The following is a 25,661-nucleotide window of genomic DNA, read 5'->3' on the forward strand; positions in this document are numbered from 1 at the left end:
TATGAAGGATGTTGTCGGAGAATAGTTGTCACTAGTTGAATTGAACAAAGACAAGAGAGGCGCAACAGTTAAACAGGTAATTCTCCAAGTTGAATGCCTTCCACTTCATCGTTAGTAATATGTTGGACAAATGAATGAACGTTATGTCTTCTATCGCTTTCAAAAGATGTTACTTGCCATCAACATGTTGTATTATAGAACCATGGAAAGCACAGCTTTAATTAATTTTATGAAATTTTTTAACATATTATAACATTATATTATAGAAATTATCATTGATTTGCAATACACATTAAATTAATTACGTATTTTTAATTTAATAAGATTATTTTTAATGACGCAAAATTATTGTAAAATGCAATATTCAGTAATTAAATTTCATATCTGATACTAAAAAAATATATTTATCTGATTCGATCTTCTTTTTTATCATAAAAAAGAAAACGTTTATATAATGTAATGTTGAGCAACTGAATGTGTTGAGGTTTCGGGTTTTTATGTTGTTGCCTTCACAATAGAGAACAATGGAAACTTTTAACCCCATAGGAAATTAGTCTCGAATATTGCCGAGGGCAATAAGAAGTTTGTCGGTCGTTCAATCGCGGCAGCAGCGTTGAATAATATGCTATAAAAAATCCGAAAATATTTGTTGAGGAATTTAAAAAGTCAACACAAATTAACAACATGATTATAAGCAAGAAGTCGCATTATTTAAATTTATTAAATATCGAATATGTGATTTTGTTTTTGTGAGAAAGAGGAAGTTAAAGGAAGTAATAATCGACAATAATACATCCACCGAAATTACTTTATTATTTATAAACATATAGTGATAATTTTTTTTTAATTTTACTCTATAACAGTTACATTTATCGAGTTAGTCGACAATCATCATTACTGATTTAATTTGTTTGCGATATGTTTCTTTTTCAACTGTTGTCAACGCGATCATAAGTCCTTCTTGGTTATAATCAATTAATAATTTTTAATTATCATTTTTAATTATCATAATCGTCGCGAAAATTTCACGCAGATGAATCAAGTTGTTGGTTATTCACCCTGCTGGATACAAGGCAGTAGAATTGAAGAAATAATTTGGATCGGCAGGGACGTGCTTGCCTGGTGCACCGGTTTGTACATCGTATTTTTTCACGTCGTCGAGAAGCGGCAGACATTGCGTTGGTGCTGGAACAATGCGACCGGCGACGGTGTTCGTTGCATATCTAGTCATGTGTCCTCGCCAATTTTCGCCTTCTCTGAGAGATCGCTGAATCCGCGAATCTTTGTCCTCGCTTATCCTTCGATGACGAAGATCTGCGAATGCATTCAAGGATGCGAAAGCGGTTACTTGGAGATCGCGTTCACGTCTCGCGATCACCTCGTGTCGTTGGGCTCTTACCCGAACTTCCCGATGATCGTATGGTGCTGGAGAACAGGCGAGAAAATGGTGATTATGGATACGCCTATACGTGACGAAGTCGGTCAAATACTCAGAATAACTCCGGTAGGACGCACTATCATTGGTCAGATGGGAAAGACTTGCGGAAGATTGCTGACTTGGGAACTCGATGTTATCGGCAAGATTGTCATCCTGAAAGGCATGTGATTTTGCTTCCAGAACAATTTTCCAATCCTTTCAAGTATAATGGCACGACATATCTCGGTTGAAGATCTTAAAATATGTATATATTTCTTTGTGCAAAGATTACGAAGTCAAATTACCGGAGGAAGCTATGATCTTCGGCATCAGCTGGTGCCCCACGTCGAGTCATCCTTTACTGGCCATCACCGATGAAAATGGTCACATATATTTGAGCGACTACGACGGTACTAATGTTCGCCGCATCGTTGTTTCGCAACGCTGCGGAATTTGCATCGATACCGAGATACCGGCCGTGTGCTGGTTTCGCGAAGGGATTATCCTCAGGACGACCTTCTGTCAGATCCGCTATTTTAAGGAGGATCCGAAGATCAGCTCTTGGCGCAAGCAGTGGTACGTCAAATCGATTTACAAGCCGCATATACTGGTCGCGCATCCCTTCAGGAACGATTGGCTCTTCTATTATACTCTCGAGGGATACCTGATGCAGATAGTCCTCCCCGAGGACGAAGGCACCACGCCAACAATCTACAGATACTTATACCATGGCAGTAAATATCAATTTGTCGATTTCCTGTACCCTTGGTGTCATCATCTCGCGGTGACGGATGAACTCAAGGAGTTGACCATCCTCGAATGCTACAGTGGCAGTGAAGTCGCGAAAGTAGAGCTCGACATGGAAGGAGTTATATCCGCTCAAACGTCACATCCGAATGATCCAATGATCGCCGTTATCAGCGATCAAGGTGAAATGACGATCGTAGGTGTCACTAATCCGGAACAACCAACGATACTGACATATTTTCGTCTTCAGAGAAAATCCTTGGATCTCATAAAATTCTCTCTCTCTGGCAAGTAAGCTTAAAATATTATGAAATTAATTATTAAATCCAATTTTATAAAATTTGTAATATAAATTGTTAATATATGCTATTGTTAATAATATCAATAGATTTTAATCAAGAATTTTTTTCATTTTTATTTTATATCTTTACAAAATCTACAAGATGTATTAAATATATAATTTTAAACAAAAGCGAAATTTTAGACAAGAGCGTAATAATATTTTAATACACAAATCAAACTGAAAAACTAAAACTTTTCCCTATCTAATTTCTAATAAAAGTATGTAGATAAAAGATAAATAAAATTGCACCACGTGAGAATGTTCTTTGTGTATCAGTATCGTTCATTATATTTCACAACATGATTTTCTATTACGTAACTGTTAATTTTCCATGTTTCGTTCCCATAGGCAAAAGGGCACATATACACATACACAAACACAGCTGATAGACTCTCTTTTAAATATACCTCCGCCAAACGTATTTAGTTTCGAGCGTCGATAAACGCTCGTTATTTCAACGGATTATACACCTCTCACTGGTCGATTTATGTTGCCGGCAGATTCCTGATCGCCGCGCAAAAGGATACGGGCAATTGCTATTGCATAGACCTGCGGCGCGACAAGCCGTGGAGCGTGATCGCCCAGCTCCGGACGAGGAGGCGCCTCGTCGATCTGGTGCTGTACGACGACGAAGCACGTAGGAGCCTGAAAGTGTTCGCGCTCTACGTCAAGCATCAGCTGTGCTCCGCGGCGGGTCATCAATTTCTCGTGTACGATGTGTCGTACGACGTGTCGCAGGATCGCTTGATCGACGAAATTAGCGACATAGTAACACTACCAGCGCTCTTCTGCGAGTTGTCTCAAGCGCCCGGCAGTGGCCTATTGCTGATAGGCTCGCCTTATCTAGAACGGCAATTATGCGCGTTCAGATTGCAGCGCGACTTCACGATTGCGACTTTGACAGATGCGACATTCACGGGCCATCACGTGCGTCTCGCCCACGTGTTTACCGATCAATGTTGGATCGTCACGTGTGCCTACGACGGATTGGTCGTCGTCCGCGACAGAACGATACGTCAGATTGTCGCTGCGGTGCCGGCGCATCACAGACTCGATTCAGGTAGCCGAAGAGCGATCATCGATCACGACGGTGGCATGGTGATCGCTATTGGCCAGGATGGATCTTTAATCGCGGTGCGCATTCATCGTTTTAAAAATAAAAAGGTATGTGTTAATGCAACTGGCAATGTATGATTTTATTTTTGTTCTCTTTTAATTAATATTGCATTTAATTTAATTTCTCCCTCATGCTGGCTCTTATTTATGAAATGATGTTGACAATTTTTGTTTGTAGTATAGGAGAGCGAAGAGTTAGCTACGATTGAGACAAAAAGTACTTATCCGGTGAATCATGGATGGTACGAGGAGCAGAAGGAGAAGATACTATCCGATTACGCTTCTCTGGATCCGGCGATTCGTGCCTCGTTGACTCGTACCAGACAGGATTTCCCAGCAGCCGATGAGAGGAAATACGGATCCTGGGAGGAATGGCGAGAAGACGTGCAACTGGAGAAAGAGGCAAGATTCTACGCCACGGAGAAGGCTGCCATTATGAGGGATCTGGCAGCCTTGAAAGCCACCGTAAAACAGCTTCTCGACGCCAACGAGACTTGTCCAGAGATGGAGAGACTGCCAGTGTCCGCGTTCGATCTGAACAAGACGGATCGCGATCAGAAATTGAAGACAGCTAAGGACGAGCGTGAAGACGTTCGCATGGAGCTCGAACATCTCTGCGCTTCTACGAATCGTGTAGCCGATTGGATCAAGACGACTTTCTGGGATCCGCAAATCGTGCTCGGTCGCTCGATATTTTCCTTTCGCGGTGACACGGAAGTGACGAACTATCCGCTCGTCGAGGAAGATCCGTATTTCAAAGATCATCTACAATGGGCGCAGTTTGCCAGAGATTCGGTGCGTAGCATCGTGGACGATACTTTTCAGCCATGGCGCAATTACACGGACCATCAACTTCGCGCAGAATTGAGTAAACCCGTCAGAGTGTATCACGAAGACAAGAAACGCAGGATGGATGTGCTTCTTGAAGACGAGGAGCGCGAGACCGATCCTGAGGAGCTGGCAGAATTGCGGGCGGTCGAAGGTGAGATGATAATTTTCTTTGATGAATATCGCAACATTAAATCGATTACATTCTCGCCATTTATTAAAATCAATACTTTGTACGCCTAAACATTTTTATTAAATAATAACATTTTAATACTTTAATGATTCTCTATAATACATTTCTTTGCTTTACAGCCTCACTTTTTTAGAGGTAATAAAAAAATGTGCAAGGGGATGAAAGTAAAAAATTTAAATTGAACAGGTTAAGGATTTTGTTTTGCATGAAACTGCGAGACTTGTAATTTTCCATTTTATTCGATTAAGTCTCGCTAATCGCCTGGAACTCGTTCGCAGGCATGACGACGCATCGGTTCGTCGAGCAATCGCCTTACTATTACTCGCAGATGGAGTCTTACGGGTTCGCGCACGTGACGTTAGACGATCGTTATCTGATGCACGATTATAGCAAGCTCCGTGCCTACTTCAACGAGCTCTTCGACGACATGTACGCGGCGAAGGAGCGGGAAATGAGCGCAATACGGGAGAGGAACGAGAGGATACGTCATATAGACGCCGAGCTGAGGATAATGTTCGGTCAGAGCATGCTGCAGGTTTCTGTTGATCCGCAGTGGCATCCCAAGGTAAACACGAGATACGAACATTGCTTCTATCGGGTGTCCCAAAAGCCGCGATCTTAATTCCTGAAAGAATATAAGAGTCAATTTTCTTTTAAAGTTAGAGAAATTAAAGTGAATTCTCTCATAAGAAATTTATGTCCCTCCTCTTTCTTACAATTTGGAAAATAATGAATAAAAGTAGCAGAAGCATACTGTAATGTAAATAATTCTGTGAATAACAAAGAAATATTTCCTCGCAAAATTGCTAGTTTAAATGAATTTTTTGCAATTATAGACGTCATAATGTCTTGAAAATTATATATTAAATAAAAATATAAATATAAATTTATATTAAGTACATAAAGATTAAAATTAATCTATCTTCTGTTATAATACAATAAAAATAATTGCCCGACTATGATATTTTAACACTAATCATTTATAATACGCAAATACGATATCTATTAGGAGAAAGTAGAGAATATCATTCAAGTGCTTCCTGAAGAAGTCGAAGCAAGGCCGTATGTGTCACCATCGCAGCAGGAAATTCTGGACAGTCAGGCATTGGAAGTCGAACGAATCAGACAATTGTTGATGGCCGATGATTTTCGCGAACGCGCCCTGATGAAGATGATGGACGGCGTGCTGGAAATTCGTTGGGAGGAGATCATCAAAATAGATGTGCGTAAGCCCGCGTGCATGATGGAAAAACAGCCGCAGCAATATACACCTGACGATATTAAGGCCGTAAAGAAGTACGAAGCGGATGTAGAAGTTCTTCGACAAGAACGCGAACGTTACAAGAGGATGCTCGAGGCAGATTATGCTAAAATCAGTGGACTTCTGCAAGAAGGCATCGACAAGTTTGATGCTAAATTGAAAGATTTCTTTCAGGTCTCTTTTTCTCTCTCTCACTGATTCTGACATTTCATTGTCAATTCATCGATGACTGAATTAATTTTTTCTTTTACAATACATACTTTTATATTTATTAAATATTATTAAATATTATTATTTAATATTTTACAATACATATTTTTATATTTATTAAATATTACTTTATAGTTGAAGTTAACAATCGAAGCGGCGATGAATCAATTGAAGCTACGACATATTCGCGGACGTATGCGAAGTCTAGCGCGAGTCGAGGCTGTGCGAGAGGATGACAAGGTGAAACGAAAGATATCCGAGAAACGTCAATACGAGGTCGAGCTGAAGGAACACGTGTGGAAGTTGCATGACATTTACCAATACTTGCTCACGCAACACGACGCACTCTGCATTCGCGAGAAGGCGATGGCGAAGAAGCTACAATATGAATTCGCTGCGCTGTCAAAAGTCAACATGGAGCTTCTTGAACAACAGTACAAGCGAAGACCGAAGGTGTCCTTGAAGAACGTTGCTGCTCCTGATCTGCTCATCCTCGCGCAGCATCTTGTAGATCATACTCAGTCCGCTTATTTACCGATAGATTGCATAGATTATTCGAAGATTCTCGACAATCTCGACATGAGACCTGATGGATTACCACAATCGATCGACGCGAATCACTGGAATCACTTCACCCAATCGCGTCGCCAGAAAATTAACATAGAACTGAAGCTCAGAGCTCAGCAGCTGGAGATAGCCATGGTCGAGCAGACGATCGTGATATTCGAGCATAAGATCGATGCTTGCAAATCGAGCATGGACCTCCTCAGGACTCAATTGAAGAAGGCGAGGGACGAGCGGGTGATGCGCGAGCAAGATGCCGAGATACAACTGGTACTCAAGAGGGGTCAGGTGGAGCTAGAGCTGCAAGGTGAACGACGCGACACTGCGGATGCCATTTTAGTGCCGCGTAACGAGATCGAGCAAGTTAACGAGCACATTATCGCCGCGGGAGCACGCAAACTGAACGCTCTGAAGCGCACGATCGACTTCCGTCATGGGATATTGTCGGCCGAGTGGGAACATCGTTGCCTGAGAATGCGTTTCAAGGAATTAAAGGAAGATCTGCACTTTCTGAGGGACCTCACGGTCACTCGGGACATGCGAATGTACCTGAAGAGGAAGGCGAAGGGACTGCGCGAGGATAAAACTGCGGTGAGTCTCGAGACGGAAGTCGAGCTCGCGAAGAAATCTCTGGATAAAGCCTTGTCCAAGGAAATGGACAAGCTGGAAAATCTCCGACGGAAGATCGCTTGCGTGAAGAAAAAGAACGCCGAGCTCGACCGGACAATCGTGGAAATGAACGTGGCAAGATGGGATTTGGAGTATCAACGTGATGTCGCTGGAGAGACAAGACAATGCCAGCACATGGATCGGAAGATGCGCCTGTTTAAACAGCGATCCAATCTAATTAGGAAGCTTCAGGATAATTATGCCGAGCTGTTGGTGTTACAGATCGAGCGCGAATTATTGCAACTACGAACGTATCCAACATTGGAATGCTTCAAAATATTAGGTAATGAGGATAAAATATATTAATAATCTTTTGAGAAGACACGCTTCGAAAAAATGAAGAATTCAATTATCTAGGGTTTGCAGGGAAGAAAATAGAACTGCTTTCAAGATTCGTTTCTTTTAATATAACATATTACATATATCATTTTTCTGTTTCATCAAGATAATTATGGAAGAAGATATAAAAGAAACCTGAAACAATATTTTCCATGATACTCGCGGCCGTTCCTTAGGTATACATCGCATTATCTTAATCTTCGAGTAATTTAATTAAGTTTATAAATAATTGCGATGTGAGTCTGTGTGCGTACGCATCTCACACTCCCAGAAACTACGAAGGAGCTGACGCCACAGCCACGCCTGCATTTTTCGCGCGCATAAACTTAGCGTAATCTCGCGATCGCTAATTTCGCCATCACGAGGCGGCGGTGCCCGGGCCCTCCTAAACTTCGCTAAATCACGATCAACGTGGCCGATTTAATCGGCGACGTTTCACTTCGCCCGTCTCACAAAGGACAAGCGGCAATTTGCACCGCCGGCATAAATCACCCGGCGACCCGATCTCGATACATAATGGGTGCCGCTCTCGCGGTCTACGCTTTTTTTCATCATAAATAACAGTACTAATAGTACACCGGCGAGATGAATGATGCGGTGATCATGGCGATGGCGACGGCGACGGCGCAGGATCATCGGGTCGCCGCAAAGCGCGTACGAATCAATTTAATCTGGGAAATTCCCAGGTGGTCCCTTCGAGAGGAAAGGAAAGCTGGAGGAAAGGAGGAAGGAGAAAAAAGTGGAGACTCATTCCGCGACGATTAGATTCCGTCGTCGCCGCGGCTTTAGATCCGTCTCTTCAGGATCAGAATCGCCGCGTTAAAAGAGAGGGAACAGCCCACCGCGCGACAGTGTAAATATTTTCGACTTAATAGCGATATGATTTTTATTAATGGCGACAGTTTACACGTCCCGCGTGGTATTACGCGCCTTATTCTTCGGCGTCGTTTCCAACGCGCGCGAGAAGAGAGAACGATATCCGTGACAACTCGATCGATTAATCATCGAGTTCTGCCGGTGACGCCAACACAATACCGCCGTTGTCGTGCACGGTGCTGGAGCGCGACGCCTGTTGTAAGGCGTCCGACGAGGAATACATTGCCAGCTGATTTTGTATTCACGATAAAAATGGGAGAGTCTCGCGTTATTATATCCAAACAATTTTGCACACATTGTATTACAGTATTCATATTCAATCACGTTGTTGCTGGCAGCAATATTGCTTTGCTCCGATATATGTTTTATTATTTTTGTGTGGGTATGTATAATAATATTTGATGAAATATGTAAAACATTTACAATAAAAAACATCATGGTTCCGTGGGTAATAAAATTTAAGAGAAAAATATGTCTCACATTCGGATAATATATCGCATTGCAATATTTATATAATCGTTTATAACTTACATCTCAATATTATAGATTTCCAATATCTTATTTTATATAAAATTTAATTAATATTTTTAATTTATTCATAATATATATGAATAATTGTCATAAAATATATCATAAATTATAGGATTCCCCTTTTATAAATTAAATTTCTAGCAATGGATGTAGAACGTAAATAAGTTGATCTTATTGGACAAACTATTTTGAACAATTAATTTATGAATAGATCTCTTTGCAGGATTAATAAAAAAATTGTTTGCTCGTCTAAGATTTGTAGTGAAATTCTTTTAAAATAAATGGTAAAAACGCGCTCGCACGCGTGTTTACGCAACATCGCGCTACGCGTTACAGAATCCGGAATCCGCAACACCGCGGAAGAAAAACGGTCGTTATCGGGAGAGCCGGCCACTTCAATCAATGCAAATCAAATCGAGAGCCGCGCATTCGAAGCGCGTAGTCAAATCAACCGAATAAAAGCTTCATGAATGTAAAGGACCCTCTGAATGCGTACGCGGGCCAATCTGGTAATGCGTCTTTGCCTCCTCGCTCCTGTGTATCTCGTTCGGCGAACAAAAAAAAAAGAAAGAATATATCGACGTATTACGAAATGTCAGGTAATCCTGTATAATATCCTGTATAATCATATTGAATATTACTATACCAGGGAACACGAATGTGATAACGGATTGTACAGTATAAGTCATCTATCTTGAATATTTCTATTGCCAATTCGAGCGCAAAATTTTATTTTGTTGATTAATTTCGAAATAGAGGGTTATCTCTTTCTTTCTCTTTGAAAAACGATGCATTAAATTATATTAAACAACTGTTGTATATTTCGATATTTATTTTTATTTTTCTTATTTTCATTTATTAATTTGTTCATTTTTTATTTTGCTTTCTCATTTTTTCTTATTATTTAAGTACGTATTTTTAAATACGTATGATTAAATATTTTTCACAAGTAAAAACATGGCGCTTATCTAAAGAAATTATTATTAAAAATAACAAATTTTACGAGTCTTCTGTTTTCTGTTCCGAGCCAGGAACTTTACCTTTTTCCGGAGTTATGCCATGCAGCTCCGAGGCGTCGCGGGCAGATTTCCCGCAGGAATTCCTGGACTCAACCAGCTCGTAATAACCTTTTCGACACAGAGGTGCAATCAATTGTGTCGCAGAATGGATGGATGAATTTTCGGGTGCAATAAACACATACGTATAAGAAAAAAGTTTACTTATCAAGAAAAAAAAAGAAATGCATTGGATAGGAACTTAGAACCACTTATTTTGTTTATAAAGTAATTCACTGAGATAAACATAATATGTGCCGTTACATTTCACATACAATATTTGTGTCGTTGAATTTTTTTTACGATATATCTATAAAGAATCCTCTATAAAGAATCAATACCCTTCTCTTCTCGATACCGCAATTTTTCCCTTCTGAAAATGCTAGCTCCATCGCTGCTATAATTTCGTAAATTGTTTCGAACTCCTACTGAATAATAAAAGTTTATCAAACAGTAAATGTGTGAATCTAAATATTTAAATTTATAGGTTTCTCAACATAATAATTAAGTCTTACCATTAACAGATTTATGAAGGCTAAAACGCAACATAAAACACATCATATTTACTGGATAAAAAAGTGAATTATACCGAATATCTTTTCTTTATTCAAAATTTAAGTTTTCACATCAGTTAATTTAATTAAGGTTAATAAAAAATGGCAGAATGCGAACTAGTTCAGAGTTTCAGAGTATTATATCGATACCAAAATATTTACTTGATGTGCAATTATCATATTGAAAAAATTTTTCCAAATAGAGAAAGCTATTAAAAAATTATCAAATATATTATATCAATAATGTTACTTCGAATTTTAATATATTATTGTTTTGTAATTTTGTCATTGTATTATTTAATATTTAATTTATTGTTAATCAGGTTATATCTTATCTTTTATAAAAAGATTCTCATTCGATTTATCAGAAAATCTAAATAACTTGTCCCTGACTTTTTCTTCATATACTTTTATTATATTTTATCGGATTTGTTATCACATATACAATTATCATCATTATCCTTTGCAATCTGTCGATGCCACGGGGGATGCAACATCGATGCAATCACGAAGCATGAAGTAAACTCCCTCTCTTTCTCTCCCTTTTTCTTTTTCCTCATCGTTTCAATGCCGTATATGGCGAGGCGAACGCGAGACAGGCTCGTTGGCGCAATAAAAATTTGACACAATCGTCCACATCGCCGTGGAAGAAAAACGGTCGAACGGGCGGGCGCGGTGGTTGACGGAACGGGAGGGTTAACATCGGCTGACTTTACGACTCGCGCAGGGCGAAAGGGACGACAACGAAACTCGTTATTATCCCACCGTACTTCTTCGTGGCGTCCAAGAAGAAGACGGCCGCGGCTACGAGACGATGCCGTCTTGGGTCTCTCGGGCCCAACCGCGGCCGTTCCACGGGCCACTTTCCGATCATAAAAAGAGACAAAGATGCGTTCTTCTCTCTTGCCCCGCGCGCGAGAGGCAGTAAACTCTCATATTCGCAAAATAAAAAAGGCGCTTGGGAGCACTCGCGCCGAGGAAATTCTCTTGCTCGCTTCAAGAACCCATGCTCGATACATTGCGAATGCGGATCGATTCTATAAACGTTTCTACTCCAGTTCTACTCCAGTATCCGATCGTATACCGTATAATTGATGCTTATTATTTTTAATGTTTGTTTACTCGAATCTTGAACGATAACTAATCATGCGATAATATGAATAACACACATCTATTTTTATAACATTAATTAACATGTAAAATCTTCAAATTTATTTAATGTATTGATGTTTAACACAAATCTTAATGAAAAATATTAATTTTTAATGTAGAGTAAAACGATGTAATATACTTATGATGAAGATAAATATATTTCATTGATAATTGAAATTTACAAACAGTTACTAATATTACAGTTAATAATTTTTAATTAATGGACGCATTTTAATTATGAGAACAACTTTTTGAAAATATTAAAAAAGATGTTTTTCCCCGAAAAACTTTGGTGAAAAACACTTGCGATAATTATAATAAACAAAAAATAATTTTTTTTAATTATAAAATTCGACGAAATATAAAAATTTAATAAAATAGAAATAAATTTTAACTCAATAAGAATATCGTTCTCTATTTTTTCTTACGAAAGCATGAACTTCCTGAATTTATAGTACCTTGATCTTCATCATTGCTTCTAGCAATATCTCTTTGCTCACTTTCCGCTGTTGTAATTCTTCTTTTATATATTTTGTCCCTAGTCTGCTGGTGAAAAAAAAAATATTATAATAGGATGTAATTTTATGTGAGGCATTTTTACATTTTCAAAGAAAAATATATACATATCGAATAGAAAAAACATATATATATATATACATCTCACCAGTTATATTTTACAAGTTATATCGTCATAAATACAATGAGGAAACATATGTAAACATAATAATAATTATTTTTATAAAATTGTTAAATAATTAAAAATACTTATCAATAAGTTTTATAATTTTTTTCTTACAAAATTATTAATTTTGTAATTTTTTTAAGTGTGAAATCGCATTTAGAGCAGTTCTATGCGATTTCTTGTTGATTCTTTATTTATTGACTCCTGTTGCCGGATGTTTTACATCGATTTATTCTATATTGATAAAATAAATGTCAAAAGAAAGTTTCATCCGCTTTATTCCATTTCGAAAAAAAAAAACACGATATTCTAATGTCAAACTCATAAAATGCGGAAAGTTTTTATCGTATCGCACATTTTCTCCTAGCTTACTCTGAAGAAGCAGACGCATACTTGAGACCGAGAGAGTACTTTTGTTCCCGTCGGTCCCACGGGTGGACTCTGCCAAGACGTGACATTAATCCTCCGTAAGCTGGACGTTTCTACCGCGGCAGGATATTTGCGTATGCACCGAGTCGACGTGTGCGAAGTGGCGGCGAATCGGTTGGGACGCGTTAACATCACCCTTCGTCCGTTTTCGGCGGATTGGACTGAATACAGGTGACGTTCCATCCCGTCATGGTACCAATAGTTAACCAACAGAATTTGCGAGGCACGACCGCTTTTCGCCGACATACATTATCATTTTTAGAAACTTCGTTGTCGAATCAAACGAAAGATTGCCAATTTTATAAACGCAAATCCAAAAGGAATTTAATTGTCACTTATATGAAAATAAAAAAAGTAATATTAAAGCAATTAAAGTAATTTAAAATAATAAATTAAAATATAATTCTCTATAAATCTTTTAATATTGATAATTTTAATAACTTGTTTATAATGTTATAAATAGATTGATTTAAATCAATGAATAATGAGTTATATATCCGTTTTCCTGGACAAGCAAAATTAGGAGATGATTTCTCGAGCGTTTCTAGAAAAGTTGACTTTTTTGTTTCTTTAGTTACAATCTTTAAAACTTTTAAAAATTCTTCCTGGACAAGTTTTCTGGCATAACTTTCTGGAGGATCCGTTCGTGGGCGAGCTTTCGGCTCTTTCGGCGCCGGCCGCGGTGGAGACTTGAAATACGACCGGTGCTTATTATCATCTTTATTCTACTTTGTAGCTTGGGCGCGCGAGCGAACGAAGTAGTAGAAGGAGGCCTTGTCGGTCGGACTTTACGATTACGAGACTAATCTCGTTTTAATGACAGGGTCCCACGTGGCCGGCGAATAATGAAGTGTCAAATCGGCTGGGCGCGGTGGGCGTTGTTTTCCACTTTGGGTCCTCGGCTACATATATGCGGCGGTGGGGCCCCGGTAATGTATTCCGCGGGCAGATTTTAATTAGCAGCGGGAGGATCTCGCCCTTTACCACCAGCCCCACTATATCATTATGTTCTGAGACTCTCCCCCGTATTACCTGTTTCGGAAAACGTCCCGCCAGATGTTTCGCGGCCGTCACGCTCATCACGCCGAATTTTACGCCGGCTTTTTGGCTTTTGGAAATTCGGGAGGCGCCTTGTCTCTTTATGGCTTTCTGTGATATATATTGTTTTCGAGGTGGAAATGTTGAAGAAGCACATTATCTAGTGTCAGGAAAATTTTAGCGTATCTAATTCTAGCGGTTCTAAGAATAATTCGATTTTTATACGCGGCATTGTGTTTCCAATGACGGTTCTTGAAAATTTATTATATTGAAGATTTTTTAATTACTTAATACTTTAACAATTAATTCAATGTAATAACTAACTAATATAACTATTTGTCTAAATTATAAACAAGAGCGTGAAGAAAAATTAAAGTAAAGAAAAAAATATACAAATTAAATATACCTTTATTTTGTGTATATTCGTAAATAAAACCGTGTAATTATCAAAATCATTTTCCTGAGTGATCATCAAAATGTTTTAGCTGTCGTTTGCTGCTCGTTGTTAAAAATTTATTAACATTTAAATTATATTAGTTGTACATATAAATATTTAATTAAATACTTATATAAACGAAAGAACTTCGTTCCCCTGCATCAACATTTGGAGAAATTCTAACTTAATCCAAATCTAATTTTTATTAAAGAAACAGATAGATTTGAATTAAATTAAGATTTTAGCCGTAAAAACTCAAAAATATAAAATTGTTGTATACATTTTATTTTGGGTGAAAATAAATCGTCGTGGAGCGATAGAAAACCGCTGATTACTAGTGTAATGTAACGAAAACTTTTTTCCCACAGCGATTGATACAAAGTGGACAAACAACGAGTCCTTGCACGCCGTCCGTGCGATATTTACGATTGAGGGAGCATATCCTCGAGCGTAGTGCACAGAACAATGCGTCACGTGTAACATGCGATTGGTTGCACGCGACGAGCGCGGCGCAATTCTCCTTACTCGCTCGCGAAAATCACATGTGCACTGTCCGCCGATGCATAATGAGTTTGCATGCCAATACCGCAAGAAGCGAGCCTTGTCGATGTTGTGGCAACGCATACTCGGGCGCACGCCCGACGGATGATTCGTATGAAAATGTTCCTCTGCGCAAGGAGCCTGATTCTCTCACCCTCGCCCTCCCTCCTCCCCTCTTCCTCTCTTTGTTTCTCTCAGACCTGTCTTTTTCTCTTTCCCTGATTGGATACTAATGACCATTGCCACGTATCAGTAATTTCGTTTTTTCGCCGACGGTGATTCCGGGTCCAAATGATCCTGTTTTTGACTAATGCACGCTATTATGATGAACGAGGACGTCCACGCTGACGGGACTCGGAATGAGTGGAAAATGATGCGTTACGATCGAATGCATGTTGCACTCAAAAAAAATGATCCTACAATTACAGTAACAATTTTCCAGATGCGAAAAATTAATTGATAAATGATTAGCAAGTATTGTGATATTACGCATGTTTTGCATTTAATCAATCTAAATGACAAGAATAAAATTCATGTCTGAACTGCTAATAAAATTTAGAAAAAAAAGACTTTCTATGTCGCTTATCCATGTTAAGCCTAATCAATATTTGCTGTAAAGTGTCGGATTGAGGTATATACATAAATAGTTTCTTATAAACATCGCTAATTGTCATATCAAACTTTTGTTATTTATCTAATGCAGCTATTGATATTTGGCAATGGGATCTAAATTTGCCAAAAGATATTACTAGAATTTGCTGCTAGAAATATGTTATAAACATTATTCTATTACAAAAAAGATTGCAATAAATTTTTGTTGTAATAACTATCAATCTATCAGCAAAACATTTTTTTAAAGTATGAAATAATTAGCATAATAATTGCGAAAGCCTCGATGATACAATAATCGCATCGAATGTAATCGTGAAAACTAATTTAATAATCAACGATTTATTCTCAACGTGCATAGTTGTTATTTGAAAATCAATTCCGCCGATTTATCAACTTGTATATGTGTATAAAATTTTAAAAATCCGCATCTAAAGGTTTCGCTCGCAATAGATCCGGGCGGATACATATACAGTGTGCATAATTAAATCAAAGTCTCGTTACAAAAATGCATGAGAGTGACATGGAAAATAGGTGTGCCTAATAAAGCAGCCAATTACGCTCACGTCTATTGTTTTACCGTCGAAATTTCCATTCTCGGAGTACAGTCGCACGGACGGGGCACATTTTTTTTCAAGCAATTAGGAGCGCATCAAGCGACCGCCATAAATGCGCTAGGGACGGTCGAAACGAACACGCTCCGCGGTTTGCCCCGAACGACTTCCCATTCAATTAGCGCGAGCTTTCCAGCCACAGCCATGCTAGTGCACGCACTCATGATGACCCTTTCTGAGAGGAGACGAGTGCATATCATTGTACATTCACCTTTTAAATCGGCACAACGAGATTATTATAACCATTTCGGATAACGATATTACGATTACAATTTAACGACCAGTTAAATTGCCAGTATATTTAGCTATTAGGAATAATATTATTAATAATAATAATAGTAGTAATCTTTATTATGCAAGCAACATTGATAATTGTGAATTTAAAAAGAACGATTATTGCTCTAAATGCGCGCATGACAGCTGTCAGCTGATATAATGCCTCTAATGTATACTCTTTGAAACAGTGTATAATTATGTGAAAATGCATGTGCATGTATGAAAAGAGAGAGTGAACTGACAGTAAATATAAATATATTTATGTATATAAGCATGTAAGAGAATAATCAACGCGAAATAATCAAAAAATACCCGATATGTGAAATTAATATTGAGATAACCGATACAGTGGATAATCGAAAAATAATAAATAGGAGAGACAGATAATAATACGTATTCGTCATGTGAATTAAAATAATTCAAAGCAACTAGTACAGAGAATAAAAATTTTACAGCATTAAAGAAAAAAGCGTTGTAAAATTTTATAAAAAATGCGGACAAGTGTCTACAGTTTTGTTGCCCAAAATTTTCCCAACTCGGATGTCACATTTTTGTAAAATAAAATTAAAATAAAATTTATGATGCGTAGATTGCGAATATGCAAATTTCCAAATGGATCGAATTACCGTTTCATTTTTATCCTTAAAAAAATTATAATTTTTACTCTTATGCAAAATATTTATTTCCCCAGCCATTTTCTCTGGAACAGTAACTTATTCCATCTAAAAATTTCGTATGCATTATAAAGTTTACTTTAAGCCAAAAATGAAGTCATCTCGAGTTAAAAAAATTTGAGTTGTCCTCATTCCTTCTGTACTTTAATTACAACATTTTTAAATAAAACATACACATTGCGACTTCTTCAGTGAAAAAACATATCCCTGCCTCGTCTAATCTTTCATTAATATAAAAATATCCGTTAATAGAAAAACTCGTTCCACGTTAGATGGAAATTCGATTACGCGAGCGGACTCGTTCACCCGATATACGGTAAGGGTCGGCGAGTATACTCGTGCGTCACGATTCAAGACTGCCGATTGCCTTGAGAAAGAGAGCCGGGGAGATCGACGATCTTCCACCCCGTGGGCCCCTTTTTCCTATGTGGCCGCTTTTACCACTCTCTCTTTCTCTCTCTCTTTCACACATACACGCACACTTTCCTCTCTCTCTTTCGATCATCCCTCCTCCCTTATTCCTTAGCGCATTCGTACCGATCGTCTCGTTTCCACGCGAAATCTCGGCCGCCATTAATTCAGCGCCGGCCGACAGGTCACTCGAGTAGAACAGCCCATTACAGATATTACAAACTTGGCATAAGCTCTTTCCCTCTCTCTTTCCCATTTTCTTTCTCTCTCTTCCGTCGACTCGTATCAAATAATTATTATTGTTGTTTGCTTTGCGGCTCGTCCGCTGCCCTATTCCCCCGGCAATGCTTCAATCCCTTCCTCGCCGGATCCATCGCGCCTTTTCGCGATGGGTCGTCGAGGTGACCGGCAATTTGTTTCTAAATTTATTACCGATGACTGATATATAGGCGGGTAGCGTGCGCGAATGCCTTCTCCTCCTCCTCCCCCTTCTTTTCTTCCGTGCTGCGTCGGTGTGATATCGAATTGGAATCGGCTCTCGGGACCATTGGTCCCGGCCGCTCGCGGCTCTCGACTCTTGACGCGCGCGTTACGGAGAGCCGGCGAGAGCTCGATAAGGGTGCGAATGGGCTTCGGTACAGTCGTAATAAATATCGAAAGGGAGAAGAGAAAAGGTTTCGCGGCTGTAAGAGTCGCGGCGGATGAATCTTGTCGAGGAACAGGTCGACTCGACAAGATCCTCATCGTTGCGTTCGCAGCCGGATCTAGAAGCGTTCTTGAGCTGACCATCTTTCTTACTTTCTTAAGAATTTAAAATTCATCATAAAAATGAGATTGCAAATTGTGATATTTTTATTTGAAATGTTATAAATCCATTGAATAAAAAATATTTTGTAATTATATATAATAATTAGGGGAGACTTTAGTTGATTTCTTAGAAGGAAGATAAAAAAGAGAGATTGATAAAAAATATGCAGAAACGAGTTTTTATCTTTCAATCTTCGCATGATGACGTTTCCCTGAAAAACGATTCTCTGAAATTCTTCATATTAAAATTACCTAAATCGACGAGAAGAAAATAAGAAAAGACATCATCGCGACAGCGAAGTAATAAAAAAATGCGCGAAGAGAACTAGAACGGACGAGACCGGAAATCACCATTTTACAGTATAATCAACTAGCTGCTCGACTAGATCGAATTAGAGCGGTCTGCTACACGCATTTCACACGTGCTTCGACGAAAGCGAGGACCCACGGTTCTCACGTTTGCGTGCACCACGGAGAGGGGACGGTTTGCAAATAAGAATCGTACGAGGAGGGCGGCAGCCTGGGTCTCTCGAAACCACCTTAAATACAGGTCACGCGTGCTTCTCACCCGCTTTCTTTTTGCACCGCCGTCGTACTTACCTGCTGTCCGCATGTAAAAGTTAAAGATTCCGTGGACCGGCATTCAACCGCATGATTTGTTTCGTGTACGATAGAAATGACGTCAGTCGATCGGCGATATAGATAGGAATTTCTACATTGATCAAAATTCGAGAAGAAAAAAAAGTACATTAAAGTTGCACGAGCTAATAATTTGTTTTGTTTTGTCGAAATTCGAGACAAGATCAAAACAAAATTTTTATTCAGTAATCAAAATAATACCAAAACTAGGATCATCAAGATTGTATCAAAATCATTGGTATTTAAAATATGTATATTCATAAAAGATGATAAAAAAATCTATATTATACAAACTTAAAAAATTTTATTTTATAAATAAAAATTTTTGTATTAACAAATTTAGAAACAATTGATACAATAAATAAAAAAAATAATATAAAGTTCTATGATTGTATGTATGAGTAAGCTACGCTTGCATTTTGACATTATTATATCCAATTATTATTATAAAAATAATGAATATATAGTATCTTGGGAAGTAAACGGATGGCAAATATATTAATAATTTTCTTAAATTATTACATTATAAAAGTTATATATTAATTATATTAAATAGTTATTCAGTATTGAATAAAATCGAGACAAGACAATATATGTAAGACGAGATTTTTGTTATAAAAATTCAATCAAGACCAAGATAAAATTTAAATTTTTACAAATTTTCAATATTAATATTTTTACAAATTTTCAATATTAATACAATATTTTGTTAAACCTTGTGCAACCCTAAAATTTGATAATTTTCTGCCATTTAGAAAAAAATTTCTGAAAATTCTTTCATTTTAAATTACAAAAATTCCTTCGATTTTTTATCATATCTAAATTAACGAAAGAAACCCAAAATGAAGGATAACACGATAGATGGTATCTTTTTTTAGTAGCCTTTCGGAATGACTGTGTCATTCTCAGAATGCTTAAATTATTAAATGATACGTCTCATGAAGATCATCGGAAATAGTGCCTTGGTTTCGGTAGCTGTGTGGCAAGATGTTTGCATATACTGTATCGGTGTAACCCATCTCTTCGCATTTTTTTTTTTTTTTTTTTCGGAAAATTATGCTCGGGTTCCATGCAAATCTCGACGGTCGATGGGAATGACGGGCACGACGATGCAAATTCCTAATCACTATTTTCGCATGTTCGCCACGGTGTAGCTGAAAAATAAGAGCGCGATCGCCGGTTTCGGGCCAAGAAATGCGTGGTACCCGCCCTGAACCCGGCCAAATCACTCACGCGACCCTCGATCAACAGCAGCGTTAACGCTTCGTGCGTTTTGAGCGCACTCGCTTTTTTCCACCGTTCATTCGACGTCCATCGATCACAGCTAATTTCGGGTACACAGCGGCGCCCGTGCATGATGATGAGCCATACCTTCTGTGTTTTCATGATATACGTACGAGAAGTCGCTATCTCTTTCCTTCTCTCTCTTGCGTTTTGTATTTTTGACCGCAATTAGTGTCCCGTTGCAAAGAGAAGGTATATGTGATCTATCGTTCTCTTTTTTTTCGTATCCCGATCCTTATAAAGTAGCTTGAACGCTCAACGTCGAGGAGCGAAGTCTTTGTAATAGTCTTCGAAGACTGATAATTCAACGAATAAGAGACAAGTACAGATTTAATGCAAGAATAAGAAGCGTCACGAAAAATTGCAAATTATTCAAATATAATAATCAGGAATGTTAAAATCTTTATTTATTTCTAATCTCTGATCTGATTTGTTAATTTCGTTAAGAGCTTTCACAATATTCAACGCTATAAAGTGGATTAAATCCATAATTTATTAAGTTTGCTTACTTTAGAAACACATGGTTTTGTATCTCTAAAGTGAATTACAAATTACGGACTTTCTGCTTCGCATTTCTCGTAAGCTTGATCGATCGATATCGATGTCGCATTTACGCATCGTCCCTTCTGATCTTGGGGTTAGTTCCCGATCACGTCAGGATTCTAATTCGTCGATATCACAAAGCTAGTAAATCAGATCCATTTCTATAAATTTAATGATCTCGAAATGAAGCTTTCCTTTCAAGAAAAATACACATATTATATCACAAACATATGATCTCGAGAGCCTTCCTAATTTTTAGTGTTAACTTTGATCAATTTCCATAATATTGTTGCATTCAACGTATCATGTGTCTGTCGCAGACGTAATTGCGTTAATTTTCACTGAAGTAGGAAGCCGCTAAGATGTTGAAATGTCGATTCCTCCGAGCGATTGTATCTCACCTGTCCTTCGAAGACGAGATATGAGTCGCTTGGCATCTCGTCGAGGACGCACAAGTCTTTAAACTTCGCCGTTTGTGCTCTCGCTCGCTCGTCACTCAACCAGCGGTAAGTTTCTTCGTCAGCAGGGGCAGCAATTATATAGCAGTAAATATCGTAACGACTTTTCTCTCCGTACGTTCTGCCGCAAGGGCGGCCCAGAGTACGTTTAACGCGCAAAGACTACCACGAGACTAATTATATAATTGCCGAAGAATTACTTACCGAAGAGTCGCCTCGCGGACCATCATTCAGTGACATTCCCGTCGTTTTTACGAGGGCCTGAGTGGCAACTCGTCTCCAAGAACCGGGTTGTCTTTCTCAGTCTTCTTCCCCATCATTTGTTCTCTCCGTTTTCTGCCTTGAGTCTCTCTCTCTCTCTCGCGTGATATCTTGACGTTAGTTTCCTTTTACACTGGCACTTTTCTAATTTCGAAAATGGCGACGGTGGCAAAGCAACAAAGAGCGAGAGCGTGAGAATATCCGAGAACACTCATTTTCACCATCGAACGAAAGGGAAACGGATAAGCTATGATTCCACGATGCAGTCCGTCGCATGAAATCTCTTCGGATGAGATTCCATTTTCCTTTTCCGTACAAGGTTGTTCATTCGGCCGCGCAATTGCGGTCAGAAGCTGCGTGAAAACTACACCACGCACGATGCATTCTTCAAGCTCCACGTCAAGTTTCTTTTTGCGTTTTTGCGCGCCTTCCTTTGATCCAATCCAAGTATATACGTCAAGTGCGAACCGCTGTCTCGCAGTCTATCTTCCTGGATCTCTTCCGAGGCGATTGATTACGTTGTTACGCTTGGCTTGTTTATTGGTAGATGTAAAAGAGGAAAAAAGAGAATATAAGGAATATATCGGCAGAAATATTATTACATCAAGTAGTTATGTCTCTTGTATTGTAAAAAATCTCTTGTATATAAAAATTACAAACATCTCGTACTTATAAAATACAAAATAAACCTGATAGAATGAAATTGTGTAATACACATTTGCTTAAATCAGAACAAAATATATTTGTAATAAACAGATGTTATTGGTAGAAAAGTTTACAAAGATTTATTAAGATTATCATTATTAATCATCAATTATATTTCATAAGCTGCAGCTTCAAAAATATAGTGAAAAATATATATGAACATAATGATAGTTATTTTTATGAAATGAACAATATGATTAAAAATATTTATTAATATAAATATTTATTAATAAATTTTACAGTTTTTTTACTTAAGAATTATTATTAATTTTGTAATTTTTTAAATAATTTTTGTAATTTTAAATATAAAATTGCATTCAAAGCAATTCTGTTGCGGTTTCTCGGTTGATTGTCTTATACTATCATCTATCAACTGCGCTTCAATTGCACATATTTTTCTTGCTTATTACAGGCTATAATAATCCAGGCATATTTCTATCGACAAATTTTTTCTTACATTTTTTTCATTAGTGTTATTATTAAATTTACCATGATTTCACATCATCCGATTATAATTATTCTCTCTTCACTATAGCTCCTTCATTTTACGCGACATCGGTGTCTGATCCGGTTTCGCGCAAATTGAAAAAAAAAGAAGAGGAAATGCGATGTTCGATGCACGTAAACGGATTTAATCGTTTCTTCTATACACGCGTTTAAGATTCACCAAGACTCGCTGTCCCAAGCAAAGTCGCCACTTCTCGAAGTATCGCGTTAATCTCCATATCGCGTGCCGGAGTGTGCTTCCTTCTTGTACGCAAGAATACTATCATCTTGCGAAGGTGCGCACGAGACATCGATTTGATACGCGGAAGTACGGCGTGCCGTCACGATCGTGCCTCGAAGTACTTCGTCCTCTTCTGAAAAGAATCAGATTTCGACAAATGGATGAAGCAGAGTATTATTGGTCGCAATTTTTATCCCTTTACGCAGTGAACAACTCTGTTATATTTTAATGGAAATACCATTCTTCAGTAGAAAGCCTTTATAAATAAAAATAGAGAAAAATAATAAATTTTTTTTTATTAAAGACAAATCTCGTTTATTTGAATATTTTAGATTATTAAATCAATAATTACAATTTATATGATTATTTATCATTATGTTATATAAATTTATATTATTATTTAGTATTTATTATTTTTTATTTCTTAACAATTGATTTATGCAACTCAAAGAAATGATTCATATTATATTTCCTTTTTATGACAGTAAATAGAACTTAAAGTTTCTTTTTTTAAAGGGAATACTTTGCATATTTAGATAAGATCGAGTTTCTCTTTAAAGGACGCACCGCAATTTTACCGTCACACCCGTTGTAGCGCAGCTGATGCATTAGCACGATTATGGAACTCCAATTTGTTGCCGTTGCCGGATAGCGGCGTGTTATCGATACCGACGATCATGGTTTTGCCCGCTTTGCACGAAACTAAGATGCGGTTACGCCATTGAGATTATGATTATTGTCGTACACGATTTGTCATTCTGTCGCGATTGTCGTGATTTCTTATTCTTCTCAAAAGTCGCCACTATCAGATATTGCGATAAACTCACCACCTATTTTAGATATATGAGAGGGAATGGAAATACATACACACATCAGTTAAAAAATAATTTCTGATAATAAAAGTTTAAATTTTTCGAACGCAAATGGTTTTCAATCGCAAAATACGTATTATTTAACTTTCAAACTATTCGTTTAATTAAAAAACTTTTTCAACACGTTTTTAATATCATAATTTTAAAAATATTATCAATTAATTATTCTTTCATTATTCATATTATTCCTTAATATTACATATTATTTCTTAATATTTGTAAATGTCAATAATTTTAATTATTGTACGCGCAAAATATATTTTATTCTCAACAATTATATCAAATAATAAAAACTCTTAATTATATGTGCGCGTTTATTAAATAAATCGATTCTAATTTTTCTTTTCTTTTCCATAAAAAATTATTCTCGAATAAATAAATATGCAAACGTTCACTTTTTCTTATATGCAACCGCTGAATATTTTATCAAAATCATTTCGTCAAAACTCGATGGAATCAACAGCATCAAAGTCGATTACGCTAATGCACTTATTGTTAGCATTAGTCGCGCTACTATAAATACTAGTTCAACATTTTCATCATGCTTAAGATGTAGGCATCACGGTAAAGCCGTTTCTCAAGGTAGAATTTTTTAATAACAACATTGTGTCAGAGAGAACGATGACGCAACTTGTTTCTTGCTCTTGCTCGCTGCGCGAGAAGCCTAACGACTACATATTAATCGTAACAGTAATCTTTATCGTTATTACGGGATCGTTAACGCGCTTGCGGCCACGTATACGCAGACACGCACACACCGTGTATGCGTCATTACGCGGCCATCTGACCCGTTAACGCGCGAATGATGTAATTAATGCTAGTCAGCGGGGTTGTAACCGCGCGCGCGAGGCGCGTCTTCCGCTTTTTACGCAACTCGCGACTCGTCACGGACATGCAACTTTTTATCATCGAAGTCTCCTGCGTACATATACGTGTGCATGTAAAACCGACTGGGTAATCGTGACTGCGCGACATGATGGACGCTGGGAGAGAAACTCACATTTTCCGGGAGGAGACCGTAGTAATGAAAAAAAACTTGCTTTGAATTTTTACATCCGTATAATGCTCTTTTATGCTCGATTTATATTTTATTGAAAATTATACATGTTATGTCATTCATACTTTATCATAATTAAAAGAAAATGTTAAATATCCGAGAAGAAATTCAATCATTTTTTAGCTAGTAACTGACCAGGAATCCTAGTCACTAGCTGGTTTTTGGCCAATTTAACTAGCCAGAAACTAATAGATTTGGGCGACGCATGCTTCGTCAATAACTGGACAGTTAATCCAGTTAAGAAAATTAGTCAGTTCTTGACCAGTTTTTGAGTACAAGATTTTGACCAGTATCTAACTAGTTTCTGATAATTTTTTAATAAAAACCAATTTTTTATCGCTTTCTAATCAGTTTTTGCTTAGTTCTAATTATTTTTCTAAGTTCTAATTAATTTTCAATAATTTATATTAAAATTACAATCTTTAACTTTTTTATTTTATTTTATTTTTATTTTTATTTTGCTTTTTAGTATATAATATTTAAACACATTTTTTTACATAAGTTATACAATAGTTATATAATAGTTATCCTTGTCCCTTGCGATCTATATAATATAAAAAATATAAATATGTAATAAATATGTAATAAAATTAATATTTTGCTATCTATCGACATTATATGATCGCGTTTTTTGACATGTAACAAAAATATTAAATAAAAAATTAATTAATTAATATTTCTTATCCCTTTGAATTAAATGTTTAATATTAAATATTAAATTCAAAGAGTTAAGAAAATATTAGA

At 37.3% G+C, this 25,661-nt stretch overlaps 1 protein-coding gene across 1 annotated transcript; it reads left to right on the top strand.

The window, feature by feature from the left end:
- The first annotated feature begins 1,033 nt into the window (after nucleotides 1-1,033).
- Nucleotides 1,034-7,654, top strand: LOC105252299 (cilia- and flagella-associated protein 43). Its single transcript, XM_025414088.1, has 7 exons — nucleotides 1,034-1,598; nucleotides 1,705-2,455; nucleotides 3,008-3,671; nucleotides 3,807-4,605; nucleotides 4,923-5,209; nucleotides 5,654-6,079; nucleotides 6,251-7,654. Exons 1-7 carry the CDS (start codon nucleotides 1,034-1,036, stop codon nucleotides 7,652-7,654), a joined length of 4,896 nt encoding a protein of 1,631 aa, XP_025269873.1.
- The last annotated feature ends 18,007 nt before the right edge of the window (nucleotides 7,655-25,661 follow it).

This window comes from Camponotus floridanus, unplaced genomic scaffold (genome assembly GCF_003227725.1).
Source record: "Camponotus floridanus strain SB8 unplaced genomic scaffold, Cflo_v7.5 scaffold76, whole genome shotgun sequence".
In the NCBI taxonomy this organism is placed as follows: Eukaryota; Metazoa; Arthropoda; class Insecta; order Hymenoptera; family Formicidae; genus Camponotus; species Camponotus floridanus.